The 15,660-nt window shown below is 47.9% G+C and overlaps 2 protein-coding genes across 4 annotated transcripts; one reads left to right on the forward strand and one right to left on the reverse strand.

The window, feature by feature from the left end:
• The first annotated feature begins 1,008 nt into the window (after positions 1–1,008).
• LOC147210569 (suppressor of tumorigenicity 14 protein homolog) lies at positions 1,009–13,133 on the forward strand. 3 transcript variants are annotated; one of them, XR_015101103.1, is made up of 19 exons: positions 1,009–1,388; positions 2,181–2,343; positions 2,891–3,021; positions 3,123–3,193; positions 4,199–4,386; positions 4,488–4,523; positions 5,685–5,913; positions 6,965–7,101; positions 7,188–7,285; positions 7,943–8,043; positions 8,345–8,478; positions 9,342–9,446; positions 9,932–10,048; positions 10,216–10,341; positions 10,818–11,001; positions 11,580–11,851; positions 11,956–12,092; positions 12,218–12,429; positions 12,675–13,133. XR_015101103.1 is itself a non-coding variant. In XM_086112769.1 (18 exons), exons 1-18 carry the CDS (start codon positions 1,347–1,349, stop codon positions 12,377–12,379), a joined length of 2,433 nt encoding a protein of 810 aa, XP_085968895.1. In that variant the 5' UTR covers positions 1,009–1,346; the 3' UTR covers positions 12,380–13,133. The 3 variants fall into 3 exon arrangements, 2 of the variants coding, with proteins under 2 accessions (XP_085968895.1, XP_085968908.1); XM_086112769.1 differs by having other exon boundaries at positions 12,218–13,133; XM_086112782.1 differs by lacking the exon at positions 9,932–10,048 and having other exon boundaries at positions 12,218–13,133.
• A 125-nt stretch (positions 13,134–13,258) lies between these two features.
• rad51c (RAD51 paralog C) lies at positions 13,259–15,344 on the reverse strand. Its single transcript, XM_086112795.1, has 4 exons — positions 15,030–15,344; positions 14,464–14,710; positions 14,053–14,269; positions 13,259–13,975 (listed from the first exon to the last, which is right to left on the reverse strand). The coding sequence occupies exons 1-4, from the start codon at positions 15,145–15,147 to the stop codon at positions 13,490–13,492; spliced, it is 1,068 nt and encodes a 355-aa protein (XP_085968921.1). The 5' UTR covers positions 15,148–15,344; the 3' UTR covers positions 13,259–13,489.
• Between the last annotated feature and the right edge of the window lie 316 nt (positions 15,345–15,660).

A 15,660-nucleotide genomic window follows, 5' to 3' on the forward strand; every position in this document is an offset into this window, starting at 1 on the left:
CCATGCCAACAATAGGCTAACATCAGAATTATATTTATTGGCCAAGTACTTTGTGTGTAAAACACACAAGCAATATGTCTCAGGATGTTGTATGTTATGTAACAGGACCATTGTGCGATGGTGCCACCCAATGACAGCTGCGCAACAATGCGGAGAGTCAACATAACTGCAAATTTGCATCGGGCTTTGCTAATGCTAATTTGCTGCACGTCATTCAGCATGTATGCGGACCATCCAGTAACGGCTAACATAAGTGCAGATTTGTCCCTCACGCAGGAACGAGGCAAAGCATCCCGCTTGGACATGACAACACATCTGCATCTGTTTTCGCTTATGTTTGTGTCTCACTCAGGAAGAAGCTTGAGAGTCCAAGATGTTCACGATAACAAAGGCTAACCTTCGCGCAAATTTGCTTCAGTCTTTGATCATGCTAATTGACCAACAACAGCTAACCTTAGTGACGACCGATGCTAATTCCCGATAATCTTTGTGCCTACACAGGAAGTACTCGGGGGTCCAGGATATCCACGCCAACAACGGCGAGCTACCGAATTCTAATTTGAGCTAACATTAGCGTGACCATTTTGAGGGTGAGGGAGTTCAGTGAACAAATTAATCATGAATAAATGAACTATGATTAAAGCACAGACATGTATATTCATGACACCAATAAATGACATGAAAAAAACCGCTATGCCTCCCTTTTTAACTTATGTTTTATTTTTGATTATTTTTAACACACAATCAAAACTAAGAAAAAACACCTGTATTCAGGAACCTGCTACCATGATCTTCAAGAAATGTTGGCATCTTTCTGAGAAATGAGTGTATCAAATTATTTTAATAAATCAAAAGAGAAGTGAGGCGTTTTCATCGCACTTTCCGCATTTTATTTTTTTATTTTAAACAACCTATGAGAAGAGGCCAGACGCCGAGGCCGCGCCCCTTCTCTCAATCAAGCCACGCCCAGCACAGGTGAAGTCGCGCAATGCATTGTTGGAGAAGAGCAGCTTCGTCGACGGGAAAGAACAACGTTTCTTTTTTTTTCCCCCTGCTTTTGAGTGGGGTTTTTTTTCGTAAGGGGTCGGGGGAGACTAAAATCCCGAGCAACACCTTGTGCCCCTTAGCCTGAGGGGCAACCATATTCGATCCACTTTCACTTCTTACAGAATCTTTGGAAACGTTCTCGGTGTGTCTTTCTCTCTCGCGCTCGCTCTCTCACATGCAGACACGCACGCGCGCACTCGTCCGTTCGCGATGGAGGAGCGCGAGCACGGGGCTTGAGGCAAGTGAACGAGAGAGAGAGGGGGAGAGAAAGTGATCCCGGCGGTAACAGTGACGTCATCATGGATCCGCTGGAGACGGGAGAGAAGTTCAGCCCGAGACAGGTGAGTGACGTCACCACCGGACCAACCGGTTCGAAATGTGTGTGTGAGTGTGTACAGTCCACATGCTTAGCATTTAGACGTAAGTAAGCCAGGGGTGTCCAAACTCTGTCATCAAGGGTCGCTGTTTTTCCTTCTCTCCCTGCTGCAACCCACCTGATTCCAAAGATCAAGATTGTTATCTTGCTTCCTCAGAGCTTGCCGATGACCCAATGTTTTGAATCAGGTGGCCTCGAGGTCCGAGTTTGAACACCCCTGCGGCAGCCAATTGTGTCTAGTACCTCACAGTTTCGGTGTTCTCGATTGGAATCTGGTCTCAGGCCACCCTGTGTTGAGTCTGCACATTTGTCCCTGTGCCGGTGTGGGGTTTTCTTGCCGCATTTAAAAAAACAAACATGTTTGCTTCATTGAAGATCAAGAAATTGCGTAGGTGTGTTTGTCAATGCCGACCCTGACATTGGTAAGTGACCAGTCCTTTGTTTGTCAATCTCTGGTCCTGGAGGGCCGCCGTCCCGCATGTTATAAATCCCTGCCTGTTGCAACACACCCGACTGAAATGAACAGGATCGATATCCGGCTTCTGCAGAGCTTGCCGTTGAGTTGATCATTTGAATGAGGTGTGCTGCAAAAGGGCAAGATGGAAAACGGCCCTCGAGGACCAGAGTTTGACACCTGTGCTCTAAAAGGCCTGTGTCCTTGAGAGCCAAAGTCAGCGTTTGAACATTGAAAGCGTTTCCTTCCTCATGACAATTTTATCTGACCGGATCACCACGGCAACCGCTGCGTTTCCATCAGGATCTGGACCTGGATCCCAGCCTTCAGTTTCTGCCCGCCCCAGATGCCAAAAAGCTCGAGAAGAGGGCAGTGCGTCACAGGAAGTTGTGGATTGCCGCCGGCCTGGTGTCGGCAGCCGCCGCGCTGTCTCTGCTCACCGGGATGCTTGTGTGGCGCTTCCACTGTGAGCAAATGCCTTTTTCTTTTTTTTTTTAAACCTGCCTCGTGTGCTGTCATTGTGTTTTCGTCTGTCTTCATAAACCGAGGCTATTAGAAATTATGAGAACCAATGAGAAGAACGACAAGTGGTAAAACTGAGAGGGCTTTTAAAAAATCTAACATAGCCACATTTTACATTTAGAAAAGTAACTAGACTGTAATTATAGCAAAAAACGGCCTTTGTAGCTTTTGTGGGTTCTTTTAAATGTAGCGATATTTATTTCGCTGTTACGACCCAAGCGTGGTGCAGAAGGAAATTTGGGAATTTTAATATACTTAACTTTATGACACAAAACTGTGGCCTTTTTCTTTTATCTTGCACTCCACAAACGCAACACATATTTTTTTTAAAAACTAATACTAAAACTAATAACAAAATAAACAGAGCATTTTTGAAAGATAAAAACGAACAACCTCATTCTAAAAACTCATAAAAAATGCATTTAAAACAAAATGAAATAAAAACTCGCAATTATTGTAACCCGAGCATGTGCGTGTCGTTATCTGGCTAGTGCACCGCGACGGGGCCCTGAAGCGCATCTACGTGGGCTCCATGTCCATCGGCAACCAGCGCTTCCTGCCGGCCTACGAGGACCCCGGCAGCGAGCCTTTTGTCAAGATGGCGACGCTCGTCAGCCAGCAGGTGAGTAGCGGCGTAGCCCCGAGACATGCAGGGGGGGGGGGGGGGGGACGGCGGGGGCGGTCAGCTGTGGCTAAAGCAAAACGTTTTTCGTCATTTTGCAGCTAAAAGTGATATATGACACAAAGGCGCCATTGGGCAAATACTTCCAACGCTCGTCGGTGGAAGCCTTCAGGTGAGTCACGTGACAAGGCGAATTCGGTTTCAGGTCTAAAGAACAGCCCAAAGCAGGGGTCCCCAACCGCCGGTCCGCAGGGCATTTGGTACCGGGCCGCACAGAAAGAACTTGCCTTAATTCCGTTTTATTTATTTCGGAATACGAAAGATGTTTTTTTGAAAAATTACCGCATTCTCCGTTACATCCGTCTGTGTCACGCTTGACGTGTCAAACCACGCTTCTGCGTCACATGACTGATAACGCTAAAAAAAAGACTTTAAAAAAATTAGTTAAAAAAACTGCTGGAGATCGCAAATGACGGCGGCCTTAAAAGGACGTTTGAGACAACTGGATTATAGTTATGGCTGAATATTCTGAGATCGCCACAATAGCACTGTTGCTATTTCCGACATGCTACCTGTGTGAGGCAGGGGTTTTCTGCAGCAACGGCGCCTAAAACAAAATTACAAAGTAGACTGGACATAAAACACACACTTGAAGTGTTCTTGTCTCCTATTACCACGAGATGGGACCGTCTGCTTGCAGAAAAATCAAGCTCGGGGCTGTGGTGAGTCGTCATTTTCATGCACTTTGAATTTGCATTGTATCGTATTTTGAAGGCATTAAACATGACCATGGCGATCAGAGTGTTGCGGCCAGATTAGACGCTCTTTGTGTTTGTGAGTGTAGCAAACCGTAACGTTGCTGAATTTCAGAAAACGGCCATCAATCGCCACCAAAACCTATGTGGACATCTATACTTATGCCCACTTCATATTCGAGGATATTTTGGATGTTATGTGCCGTTAAGGGTTTTTCTCACGAAGCGCCGTTCACCTTCGATGGTGAGCGGCGTTTGGAGAAGAAAACACTTCAATGTCCATAAAATCCAAAATATGAAGGCAATTGTTCTACAACTTGCAGTGGTTGAAGTCGGCATAGCGCATCGTTGTCGCGGTTTTCCCACCTCAAGCAAATATCAAATATCAGGTCATATCAGCCGCCGTCTTTCCCCCGCCGCAGCGACGGCGGCGGCGATTCTGTGACGGCGTACTACCGCTCCGAGTTCAGCGTCCCCGCGCCGCAGCAGGCCTCGGCCGATATGGCCGTCCGGTCGCTGCAAACTGCGGCGGGGAGTCCACAAAGCCGACAAGGGAGAGTGCTGCTGAAACCCCAGCGCTGGCTCAACGTCGACGCCGTCGTCACACGAGGTCAGCCCACCCGCACCGCTCGACTGTCAATCAAGCGTCTTCGGTCGCGGCCAACCGGCTGAGATGTCCATGTTTATAAATGTGTGTGTTTTTGTGTGCAGCCATCGATCCGCGCATGATGTCACCATCCTTATTGGGTAAGAATACGTTTTTTTTCCTGTCAACTCCGTTGGTTGGCACCCAGTCCAATTGTTTGTCTCTGTCTGTCCTGGCATTGGCTCCCGATTTGTTTGTCAATGCCATGACATTGATCGGCCACTTGCCCACGTTGGGTCGTAGCTGGCCTCGTGGCCAAAGTCAGGCTCTGGCTCATCGTAACCCAACTCTGATGAGGACAAGCATTTTGTAAAATACATTTCCAACGATTGAGTTTTAACCTCATATCTAGTGCGGTGGTTCTTAACCTTGTTAGAGTTTAAGAACCCAACCAGTTCATATGCACGTTCATCGAAGCCTTCATTCGTGAAAAATCTAAATACGATTTTTTTTTTTACAAATTCAAGACATAAAAAATGCATTTGTTAAAAACAGAAAGAAGTAAATACACTTTCAAGGTATACGTTTTTTTCTTTGTGTGCACAAAATGATGATGATGGGAAAACGAAGCTTCATGAAGCACCTGTGATACTTTTTGACACCTCTAGATAGTGCTCTTGGTTTAAATATAAAGGTCAGTGCAATGGGAATGTATGAAAATTCCACAGAATCTTTAAACCAAGACTGCCATCTAGAGGAGTCAAAAACAAGTGAAGCTTCGTGAAACTTGAAACTTGTGTATACAAGTGCTTCGCGAAGCTTCACAAAGCTTCACCACTACAAAATGACTCTCCACGCAGTTTCAAAAAGTGTTCCTTTAGTTTTACTGGTGCTCAACTTGGCATGACAAATCATGCAGACGCTGACTGCCATCACAGTCCGTGATGCCTGTCAATCCATGTCGTCTCGATTCGTCCGGCCACTTTCTTTTCTTTTGCTCGACATAGTTAGCATGTATTAACTTTTTTTTTTTTTCATCACACGACGTACTATCGCGACAGTCACACGGTGACTACTGAGCGAACAAAATTTCCCGCAGCGCTGACTGGACAAGCTATGTCATGTGATCATCTGCAGCCAGTGATGGCCAAGCGGGCGTGTCATAACTCATTGACATGTTGAGTCGGGTGTGTCTTAAACCTCCATGGCTCCGTTGAACCCCTGAGACCCGATTCACTGAACCCACTGGGGTTCGATCCAGCCCAGGTTAAGAACCACTGATCTAGTGTGAATAACAAGGCTCTAATTTGCTGTTTTTCCAGTCAAGAAGTCCTTTGACGTGCATGTCCGAGAGGGCGGAGTCATTCGGTCGCCGGGTTTCCCCGATTCCTCGTACCCGTCCAACATCTTCCTGCAGTGGCGCTTGAGAGCGGACGCCGCCCACCGCGTGCGACTGGACTTCCAAAAGTTGATCCTGGAGGATGACTGCCAACACGACTTTGTCAGGATTTATGATTCGCTAGCGCCCATCGAGGAAAACACCATCGCAGAGTGAGACTCTCCGTCTTTAGGACTTTGGTCTTTGATGTCCGGGGTGTCAAACTCATTTTTGTCGCAGGCCACGTCGGCGTTACGTCTTCCCTCTCCAGGGTAGGTTGGGATTGTGAAAACCGTACTAGTCTTGAAATCACTCAAATCATCTAGTTGACAGTTTGTTCAATTATTGTTCCACTAAATGTAAGTGAGGGAAGCGAATGATTGCAAAATCTCAACGTCATTCGTCGCACGCGACAATTTGACGTTTCGGCGCAGATTTTAGCAAGGATTATGCAAGATGATTTTCCTTAAGAGGGGGGTGGGGGGATCGTATAAAATGACGTGGTGTGTCAGATCTGGCCCCCGGGCCTCGAGTTTGACACCTTTGCTTTACATCATACAGTACATGTTCGTGATCTCCATCTTCTCAACATCCATCTTTATGACTGAGACGTCACATCGTCCGTTTTACGATCTTGACCTCGTCAATCGTTCCGTCACGCCATTTGACGAGTTCCATCTTAATGATATGACGTCATCTGTTTTCATGAGCTGCGTCTTTGTCTTCAGCTTTGTACGTCATCCATTTTTGGGGGTCTCCATCTTCATGACTTCAGCTTTTACATCACCCAGTTGAACAATTTCCCTCTTTACGACTTCAGTCTTTACATCACCCATATTTTTTTTTTTAATCTCCATCTTAACGACTTGAGTTTACGGTCTACGTCTTTGTAATGGAAATCTTTATGACTTCAATTTTTACATCGTTCATGGCCACCAGCTCGACAACCTAAATCTTTCTGATTTCCATCTTTAGATTGTCCATTTTTACAATCTCCATCTTTACGGCCTCGGTTTTATGTATGATCCCAGTTTCGCGTGCTCCTTCTTGATCCGATTTTTGTCTTTCCACAATCTCTGCTCTCTTTGTCTTTATGGCTTCAATCTTACCTTCCATTTTCACAATCTCCATCTCTTCAACCGCGGTCTTTTTCCGTCTATGTTTACTGCATCCGAATAGCTCTTGTGTCACGACACCATCCGAGTTTATTTGTTGTGTTTTCAGACATTGCGGCCTTCTTCGCCGTTCGCTGTCCTTCGTGTCGTCGGGCAATGTCATGTTGTTGACCCTGGTTACCAACGAGGAAAAGAACTTTCCGGGCTTCGTCGCCAACTTTTCGCAGGTCTCTCTGGCGCCACCAGGTGGGCGCACGACTGTTTTGGGGTTTTTTTTCCATTTGAAGGTGAGGTGTTCAGAATGGGGCTTTTAACCTCCGTGCCGCCGGCAGACTGCGGAGGAACTCTGAGCGGTGACATGGGCGTCTTCTCTTCGCCTTACTTCCCGTCTAGCTACCCTCCTCAGACTTCATGCGTGTGGAACATCCAGGCCAGTACCTGCTATTCGCCGTTAGGGCTGGGCGACCGATCCTTTCAGGTTTACTTGTTGGGATATATCGTATTTAGAATTCAATTCTATAGCCCCTCCTAGAGAATTTATTTTGTGATTTCCTCGTTTGTGAATACAGTACACAACAAAGGAATAAATGTCAAGCACTTCTGAGACAGTCCAGTCTCCTACATTTTACTGACACCTGATTGTTCCGTTGGAGCGACGCTCAAGGAAATGCCAGAATAAATTCTGTAGGGGGGCTATAGAATTGATTTTTGTGATTTCCTCGCTTGATTTTCTGTTCTGATGAATTATTTTCAATTTTCGTAGTTTCATTGAAGTAATCGTGAATTTTCGTTTCTCGGAGGTGGTCATGAACGCCTCTCAAGTCCAACGGAAGGAGCGTCGCTCCATCTAGTGGATGCATTGTAGATTGCGCCTTATAATCCAGTGCGTGCAATATATGAAAAAAAAAATTACATAATAGGCCATTCATTGAAGGTGCGCCTCATAATCCAGTGCGCCTTTTAGTCCGGAAAATACGGTATTTGTTTTTTTTGGGAGCAGCTTCTGTAGTTCAAAGCGTGTCCCCGCTGACATGCGCTAAAATGCCGTTTGTGTGTGTGTGTGTGCGTGTGTGTGTGTGTTTTCCAGGTGTCCAAGGGCAAGTTGGTCAAAGTCAAGTTCAGCAAATTCTATGTCGGAAATGACTCCAGTAATTGTTCAAGAGATTATGTGGAAGTCAACGGCCGAAGGTAATTTTCTTCTTGGTTTAGTCTGTATTTCGTCAGTAGCCAATATGACTGCATTTATATTCTGTGAAAGACAGAAATCAACCTGTAATATGCATGTTGCTTCTGTGCGCACCTCGAGGGTCGGATATTTACATCACGCTCCACGTCCTGCACAATACACGACATCTTTTATTTCTAGGGCGCCTTTCACAACAGCTGCAGATGGAATCAATGTCATTCACATGTCATGCCTCTCTATGTACCATATTCGCGTCATATTTCATGATCCGTGCGTTTCAAAGACGTCCTTTTTGCATCGCAGGCTGTGCGGTGCGAAAGACGGAAGAACAGCAGTGGCCAGCAGAAGCAACCGGATGACTGTCAAGTTCAACTCGGATTGGTCATATGTGCACCAGGGTTTCTCCGCCGCCTTTGAGGCCTTCATCCCGAGTGACTGTTGAGTATTTCGCCACGAGTCAAACAGTCTGCGTCGTGTCGTTGTGTGATCGAGTTGCCCTTCAACCGTCTGTCCAAACGCCTCCCGTGTACCATTTACACCCGAGCACTTTGAAAGAGTCATTCGTGCCTTCATCACATCTCGGCTGGATTACGGTAACGCCCCTTTTACTTTGGAGTCAGCCAATCCTCCATGAAGCGTCTCCAGTTGGTCCAGAATGCCGCCGCTCACCTCTTGACTCGTAAGCGGGAGCGCATGACTGCTACTACTACGATTCATGCACCTCTAACCAGGAGTGGGGCTACATGGTGGGCGGGGCCACCACCGCTCACTCCCTGGCTACCTCACATTGAGAACATTTTGCTACTTGTGACTTTCATGTCATTTTCACATAGATGCGATTTTCTTTGCCGCAATTTATTGATGTTAACTATGTTTAAAGATCAAATTTAATATTCATCTGAATACAAACGCAAAGAGAATCTGCCTTCGGCAAAGAACGTTTGGTCCTTACAGTCACTCTCAATCGAAATCACAACTTTGACAGCCAATGACATGGCTGAGAAGTCGTTCTTTCTCAGACCATCCACAGTCATGGTTGCATGAAATAAAAATGCGCGCATTTACGTCATACTCCACGTCTTGCCCAACACGTTCATAATGAAAGCAGGAAGTAAAAAGAAACGTTGAGAATTATGAAGAGGTTTTTGCGTCATTGCGCTTTTGAGGTCTGATGTGACTGAATAGGCCATCGATCGCAGTATGCAAAATCGTGACAAATTGATCACTCTGGCAGTAGGCTCACAGATCCGCGCATGAGATACAAGTTGTACCTCTGATGGTTTGTTTTGTTTTGGCGCAGCTTGTCCGGGGAAGTTCCGCTGCACCCACGGCTTGTGCGCGGACTCTCGTCTGCGCTGCGACGGCATGGACGACTGCGGAGATGCCAGCGACGAAGAAGACTGCGGTGAGTTTCTGTTTCAATAATTATATATATTTTTAAAATCACATTGTGTTATTCTGGTATAAAATGAACTATTTTACACTGCAGACTGTTTGACCACTGCACGACGCAACAGCGCTTCGTTCCGTCCACAAACCTGTAACAGACCACAAGGTGGCAGTATTGCGCTGCCAATAGCTTCCTCGTCTTTCCTCTCTTCGGTCGCGTTATACCAGACTGCAACTGTAAAAGCAACATCGGCAAATGGAAAATGAATGACATGAAATTGGCAATTTGAAATGGGAATGCGACGGGGGGGTGGAAACCTTGTTAAAGGGCAACGTTGAAAAGAGGTTCGACCGTATGATGCGAATGAGAACAATCCATATTTGTGTGTGTAATTGCAATTGAACTCATGAGACTTCAAGACTCTGGACTGTGCTGACGTTGTCATTTTCATTCAAAAATTAAATCCCTAAAAATTTGACCCGCTCTGTCGTGTTTGGCAGACGCCTGTTCTCCCAACGCCTTCCACTGCAGGAATGGTCACTGCGTCTCGCGGGCGACAGTGTGCGACGGCAGAGACGACTGCACCGACGGCTCTGATGAGTTCAAATGTGAAAAATGTGCGAATGACCCTGCTTTGTGTTGACCTCGTCTCAAAATGAGACGCAATTGTCAAAACGACAAGTCGGTGTGGAAGCAAAAATATCGGTGTCGAAACGAATCATGACACCAAAACGTCATCACATCAACTGTTGCGCCGCTAACACGCGCCTGTGACGTCCCGCAGCGGTCGCCATGACGACGTGCCCGGACTCCAGCTTTCGCTGCAGAAACGGACGCTGCCTGGACAAAGTCAACCCGGAGTGTGACGGCCAGGAGGACTGCGAGGATGCGTCCGATGAGGAAGCTTGTCGTACGTCCATCTCGAGCGCTCACACGCCGTTCAGCGTTTCTGTCACGTCATGGGTCAAATTGACCCATTTTCAAGACAAATCAACAGCAGTTTTCCGGTTTGAAGCTCATTCAATACCTGGTTTAAAACATTTTTTTTCTTTTTGTTTGTTGTTAATTTCAATTCAACATCTTCAATACCTCGTGACTTATCTTGAGTACAAATTAGCTCGCTAAGCTTTTCCTTTGAAAAGGTGTCCGATCATCTTCCAATAGGACGCACAACTTCAACATACTGTACAATCTATACACATAATCAATTGTCCGTGTACCTTGAACATAGCATGGTTTTTTTTCTTTGTTTCGGACCCTTTTGGATCACAGGTCAAATTGACCCCGCTACATGAGAGCAGTTTGCTATTCCTGAGAAACAAACGTAGCACAAGAGATAATTGTTTGTGTGGTTTTTTTTTTGTTTGTTTGTTTTGCTCCACCCAGAATGCGGTTTACGGCCGTACAGAAGTTCTCGCATTGTCGGCGGTGAGGCGTCGCAAGAGGGCGAGTGGCCCTGGCAGGTCAGCCTCCAGCTGGTGGGCCAGGGTCACGCATGCGGCGCTTCCGTGTTGAGCAGCCGCTGGCTGCTGACGGCCGCCCACTGCGTCCAGGACAAGGGCTCGGTCAGGTACGAGCAGAGGAACCAGTTGAACTCTTGATCAACTTGTCAGATTTGCTCCAGACTCCAGAACCTTTCCAGACCACTTTAAGAGTTTTTAGAGAATAGTCCGTGTTTTCCAAAGAGCCTTTTGAAGAGTTTTTACAGGTTAGTTGGACTTTTACAACCTACAGTAGTTTGAAGAGCCTTCGGAGTTGCCGCACAATCTTTTAGATCAGTTACACTAACGAAAGACTTGACGAGTGGACAGATGAGTCGGGCTTTCTCAAGAGCCTTCGCAGACTAGTTTGAGTCTTGAAGGACCAGTAGAACTGACAAGTCCGACTTTTTCAGGAGCTTTTACAAACGAGCTGGAAGCGTTTTGAAAATGGCAAAAGCTGTCTTTACACAAGTTGAACTTTTTTGAAGCGTCGTGACAGACTTGAGTCTAAAAAGATACTCTAAAGAGCCACGTGACTCATTTAAGAGTCACTACCGACGAGTTGAACCGCAGAGTCTCAATCAAAGTGTGTCCACTCATCAAATTGAAGTGGGCGGGGCAGCCGTTAGCAGACGACCAATCGCAAGCAAATCGCTTTGCGTCGCAGGCACTCCCGGGCCGACCAATGGGAAGCCCTCCTGGGCCAGCGCGTGCTGAGCCGCGCCAACGAGTGGACAGTGAGGAGGAAGGTGACGCGGATCGTGGCCCACCGCGACTTCGACCGGCTCACTTTCGACAACGACGTGGCGCTGATGGAGCTGGACTCGGACGTGCCGCTCAACCAGCACATCTGGCCTATCTGCCTGCCCTCCCCCGCGCACCGCTTTCCTGCAGGCCAGGAGGCTTGGATAACCGGCTGGGGCGCCGGCAGAGAGGGAGGTGTGTGGGTGGGGGTGGGGGTCACTTGATGCTCTTTTTAAGTCTCGGCGAAGAAAGTTGTCAATCAATCAACGCTTTCGCTGTGTCCTCGTGTCACTTTGAAGGTGTGGCGGGGAGCATCCTGCAGAAAGCCCGAGTTCGCATCATCGACAGTTCGCCGTGCAACCGCGTCATGAACGACGAGGTGACCGATGGAATGATGTGCGCCGGCGTCCTCAAAGGCGGCGTGGACGCCTGCCAGGTGAAGATGGACTTTTCAAAAGGCTCCTTTTCCATCCTTGTTGAAAAAAGTCTTCACGCATACTTCGAAGTCTTCAAGAGTTGCGCAAGTCTTTTGAGACCATCTCATCTTTTGACTCCCGTCAGGGGGACTCCGGGGGTCCGCTGTCTGTCGTCAACCCGAGTGGGCGGGTCTTCCTGGCTGGCGTGGTGAGCTGGGGCGACGGTTGCGCTCGCAGGAACAAGCCGGGCATCTACACACGAGTGACCCGATATCGCGCCTGGATCAGGGAGCACAGCGGCCTTTAGCGACAACTCTTTCCATCGCCACCGCAACTTTGAAGACTTTCAAGTTAAAGGTGCGCACGCGTCATCGACACGTGAGAATTTCAAAAAAATTTCACTCGTCTCTAAAACGCACGAGAGACACGAGACTTCTCAAACGGCAACTTGAGTTCATACAGACCCGGAGGACCGCCCAGTTGCCCCCCCCCCCCTGCTTGAGTCTTTATTGACTTGTTAAGACTTTCTTGGGATTCTTTACAAAATGTCTGAAAATGATCCATTCCTCCATTTATTTTCCGATCCACTTTATCCTCACAAGGGGTGCTGGAGCCTATCCCAGCTGTCTTCGGGCAGTAGGCGGGGGGACACCCTGAACCGCTTGCCAACCCATCGCAGGGCACGCACAGAGACCAACGACCATCCGCACTCACACTCACACCAAGGACAATTTTGTGTGTTCAACCAGTCTGCCATGCATGTTTTTGGAATGTGGGAGGAAACCGGACTACCCGGAGAAAACCCACGCGGGCACGGGGGAGAACATGCAAACTCCACACAGGGAGTCCCGGAGTCTGGATCAAACCCACAACCCTGTGAGGTCGACACGCTAACCACTGCGCCATCGGGCCAGGCCGCCTCTGAAAATGATTTGGAAACTAATTGGGACTGTCTAAAGAGGGTTGTTTTTTTTTTTATTGACCCGTTAACCGTTCTGTAAAGCGCTTTGTCACGGGTGCAGCTGTTGTGAAAGCACGATGTAAAGATGTTTTCTATTTTGTATTGCATTGTTGGGGAGTTTTTGGAGAAACGATAAAGGAAAAAGGTAAATGACAAACACAATGCACCATGTCAACACTGCACTGTGCGCTCCAACTGTGAATTTGATTATCGTGTTAAAAGTCAACCGTGAGATTTCGATATCCTTGCATCTTGACTTGTTTCCCAAAGCGTCGCTGTAGTTCAGACTAGTCAGACTGGAGTCTATAAATAGACCTGCGCAACTTTTTTTCGACATCTTTAATGGAGACAAAAGTCCTATTTACAAATAAGCGCTCATCTCCGATCGGTTCCATATAAGTCACCCTCGGGACGGCCGCTTCGACCACCACAACGAGCTGCCGTACTTTTTTGTTTCTAGCAGGCGGCCGACTGGCCTGCGAGCGTTCGGGGGCGTTTACTCGGCGGCCGCTCCGATCGGTCGTCGTCCCTGAAGCCCTCCGTCGTGATCTGGTAGTTGACTGTCGCTTCCTCGCAATCGGGAGACTTAAAGATGGTCGCCTGCCTTTGTGAACCTGCCCAGCGTAGGAGGAGTCTCAGGGTGGGGGCGTGGCCCCAGCTCTCCCCCAGAGCGGGGACCAGCTGAGATTGCCCACCCTGCAGCCGCGTGGTCATCTGGTTGCTCAGGACCACCGCCACGTCATGCTTGGTCGCCATGGAGATGAGCTGCTGGGCCAGGCCGTTGAGGAGGCGGGTCCGCTGACTGCGCAGCTCGTCAAAGTGCTGACGGAAGGGGAAGGCCACGCTGTCGATCACCACCAGGCGGACCTTCGGGTGACTCGACAGGAAGTCGGGCAGCAGGTAGATCTCGGCCAGGAGCTCCACGTAGTCATGGCAACGCACCTACCAGGACGGGAAATGATCTTCATGATCACCACTCCCGGACTTCGCGTCAGGGTGGCGACAGTCAGTCACCTTACCATGAAGATGTTGGACAGGATGGTTTCCACGGTGAAGGCGGCCGCGGCGTCTCGCTGCTCCGCTTCCTCAGCCAGCAAAGTGCAATGGCGGACGGCGGCGCTGGCGAGGTCCACCGCTCTTTGGACCACAAAGCTTCCCTCCGTGTCGATGAAGACCACCTGACCTCCCAGACCGCCGAAACAAGGAGGCACCTGAACGTCCACGGCCAGCTGGAGACTGATGGCATATTTGTGTCACATCTGCCATCGTTGCACTTTCATTCATTTTATCCTCGGCGAAGAACGACTAATATTACTGCGGCTTATTGAGCGGTTGGGACCGTCTCCATTAAGACCACCTCAAAAGGTGCAATAGAAATCCAAGTTGTGGTTATTATTACGCGTGTGTGTGTGTGTGTGTTTCTCTCTTACCATAGTTGTGTTTTCCCCACTCCGGGCACTCCACAGATCTCCGTGATTTTCCCAACAGGAAGTCCTCCTCCGAGCGCGGCGTCCAGCCGCGAAGAGAACGTCACGATGCGAGTTAGCGCCTCCTCCTTCTGCAGAAGGTCCAGCGCGGTCAGAGAAGCACCATCACCTGCTCCTCCTTCATCAGCTCCTCCCTCCTTCCTCGCAACCTGGAGCACCTCCAGCGCCTCCTCTTGGCTCAGACCCGCCTCTGAAATGGAAAGATTGTCGGGTCTTAGTCATTTTACTCCGAATTGATGTCAGTGTTCTTAGATTGCTGAAATACTATCGATGCATTTTCAATCGTGCTCGTCCGCATTAACATCTCCCGTGCTCATGTTGGGTCGCTGGCGGGTTACACCCTGGATTGATCGCCAGCCAATCAGACTTCTTTCATATTCATTGATTTTATTTATGTGTGTGTGTGTGTGTGTGCGCGCGCGTGTGCGTGCAACCTGAATCCAATTTTTAGCTCTTCATCCAAAGCCCTTTGTATAGTGGAATGGGAGGAAAACGAATACTGTATGTACCTCGACTAAGCTCGAGCGCGCTGACTTGCGTGACGTCATCAAGCGTCTGAAACCCGGCGTTGAGGACTTTGACTTTGATCTGCGGACTTAAGCGCAGAGTGGTCACCGGTCTCTGCATATTGTTTGCAGCTCAACGATAGCTTCGAGCGTCCAGAATGTGCCACGACATTTGTCCTGACAATCCACGATACAAAAAAACATCAAATCAGCCTTCGTCGACTTTTTGGATTTAGTCTGCCTCCAAAATAAATTTGCAAAGAAATGGATTGAAAGTTACAGCAAGTTTGCATGTTCGTGTCGACCCAGAAGCGTCGGCAACTCACTTCCTATAAACTTAACTTCAGAATAAAAGTACACCGGTTTGGATATTGTCACTAAATAAATAAAATCCAATTGTTTTACGCTGTGTTGTTAAAAATTCAGCAATGACCTTATGTTTCGTGTTTTAGTGCTACCAAATAGTTAGATTTTGTTTCTAGGTGGCTTATGCCCTCTTTTAAAAACAAAATGAATGAATCTTACTGTTATTCCAAATCATGTTTGGATCCAACCAACTTCAACATCACGAATAAATATTTAAATGATACAATCAAAATTATATGTATTAAATGATAACACATTTTGAAATATT

Source organism: Hippocampus guttulatus, chromosome 1, assembly GCF_054856545.1.
Source record: "Hippocampus guttulatus isolate MCC_2025c chromosome 1, RoL_Hgut_1.0, whole genome shotgun sequence".
Taxonomy (NCBI): domain Eukaryota; kingdom Metazoa; phylum Chordata; class Actinopteri; order Syngnathiformes; family Syngnathidae; genus Hippocampus; species Hippocampus guttulatus.

What these genes read in the sequence shown, in the direction of transcription:
- LOC147210569 (XM_086112769.1), top strand. Translation starts at nt 1,347, where the DNA reads ATGGATCCGCTGGAGACGGGAGAGAAGTTCAGCCCGAGACAG. An exon ending in CGACGCCGTCGTCACACGAG is followed by an intron (nt 4,387 to 4,487) that starts GTCAGCCCACCC and finishes TTTTGTGTGCAG; the next exon opens with CCATCGATCCGCGCATGATG. An exon ending in GAGGAAAACACCATCGCAGA is followed by an intron (nt 5,914 to 6,964) that starts GTGAGACTCTCC and finishes TTGTGTTTTCAG; the next exon opens with ACATTGCGGCCTTCTTCGCC.
- rad51c (XM_086112795.1), bottom strand. Translation starts at nt 15,147, where the DNA reads ATGCAGAGACCGGTGACCACTCTGCGCTTAAGTCCGCAGATCAAAGTC. An exon ending in CGCGCTCGAGCTTAGTCGAG is followed by an intron (nt 14,711 to 15,029) that starts GTACATACAGTA and finishes TTTCCATTTCAG; the next exon opens with AGGCGGGTCTGAGCCAAGAG. An exon ending in TCCTGTCCAACATCTTCATG is followed by an intron (nt 13,976 to 14,052) that starts GTAAGGTGACTG and finishes CCGTCCTGGTAG; the next exon opens with GTGCGTTGCCATGACTACGT.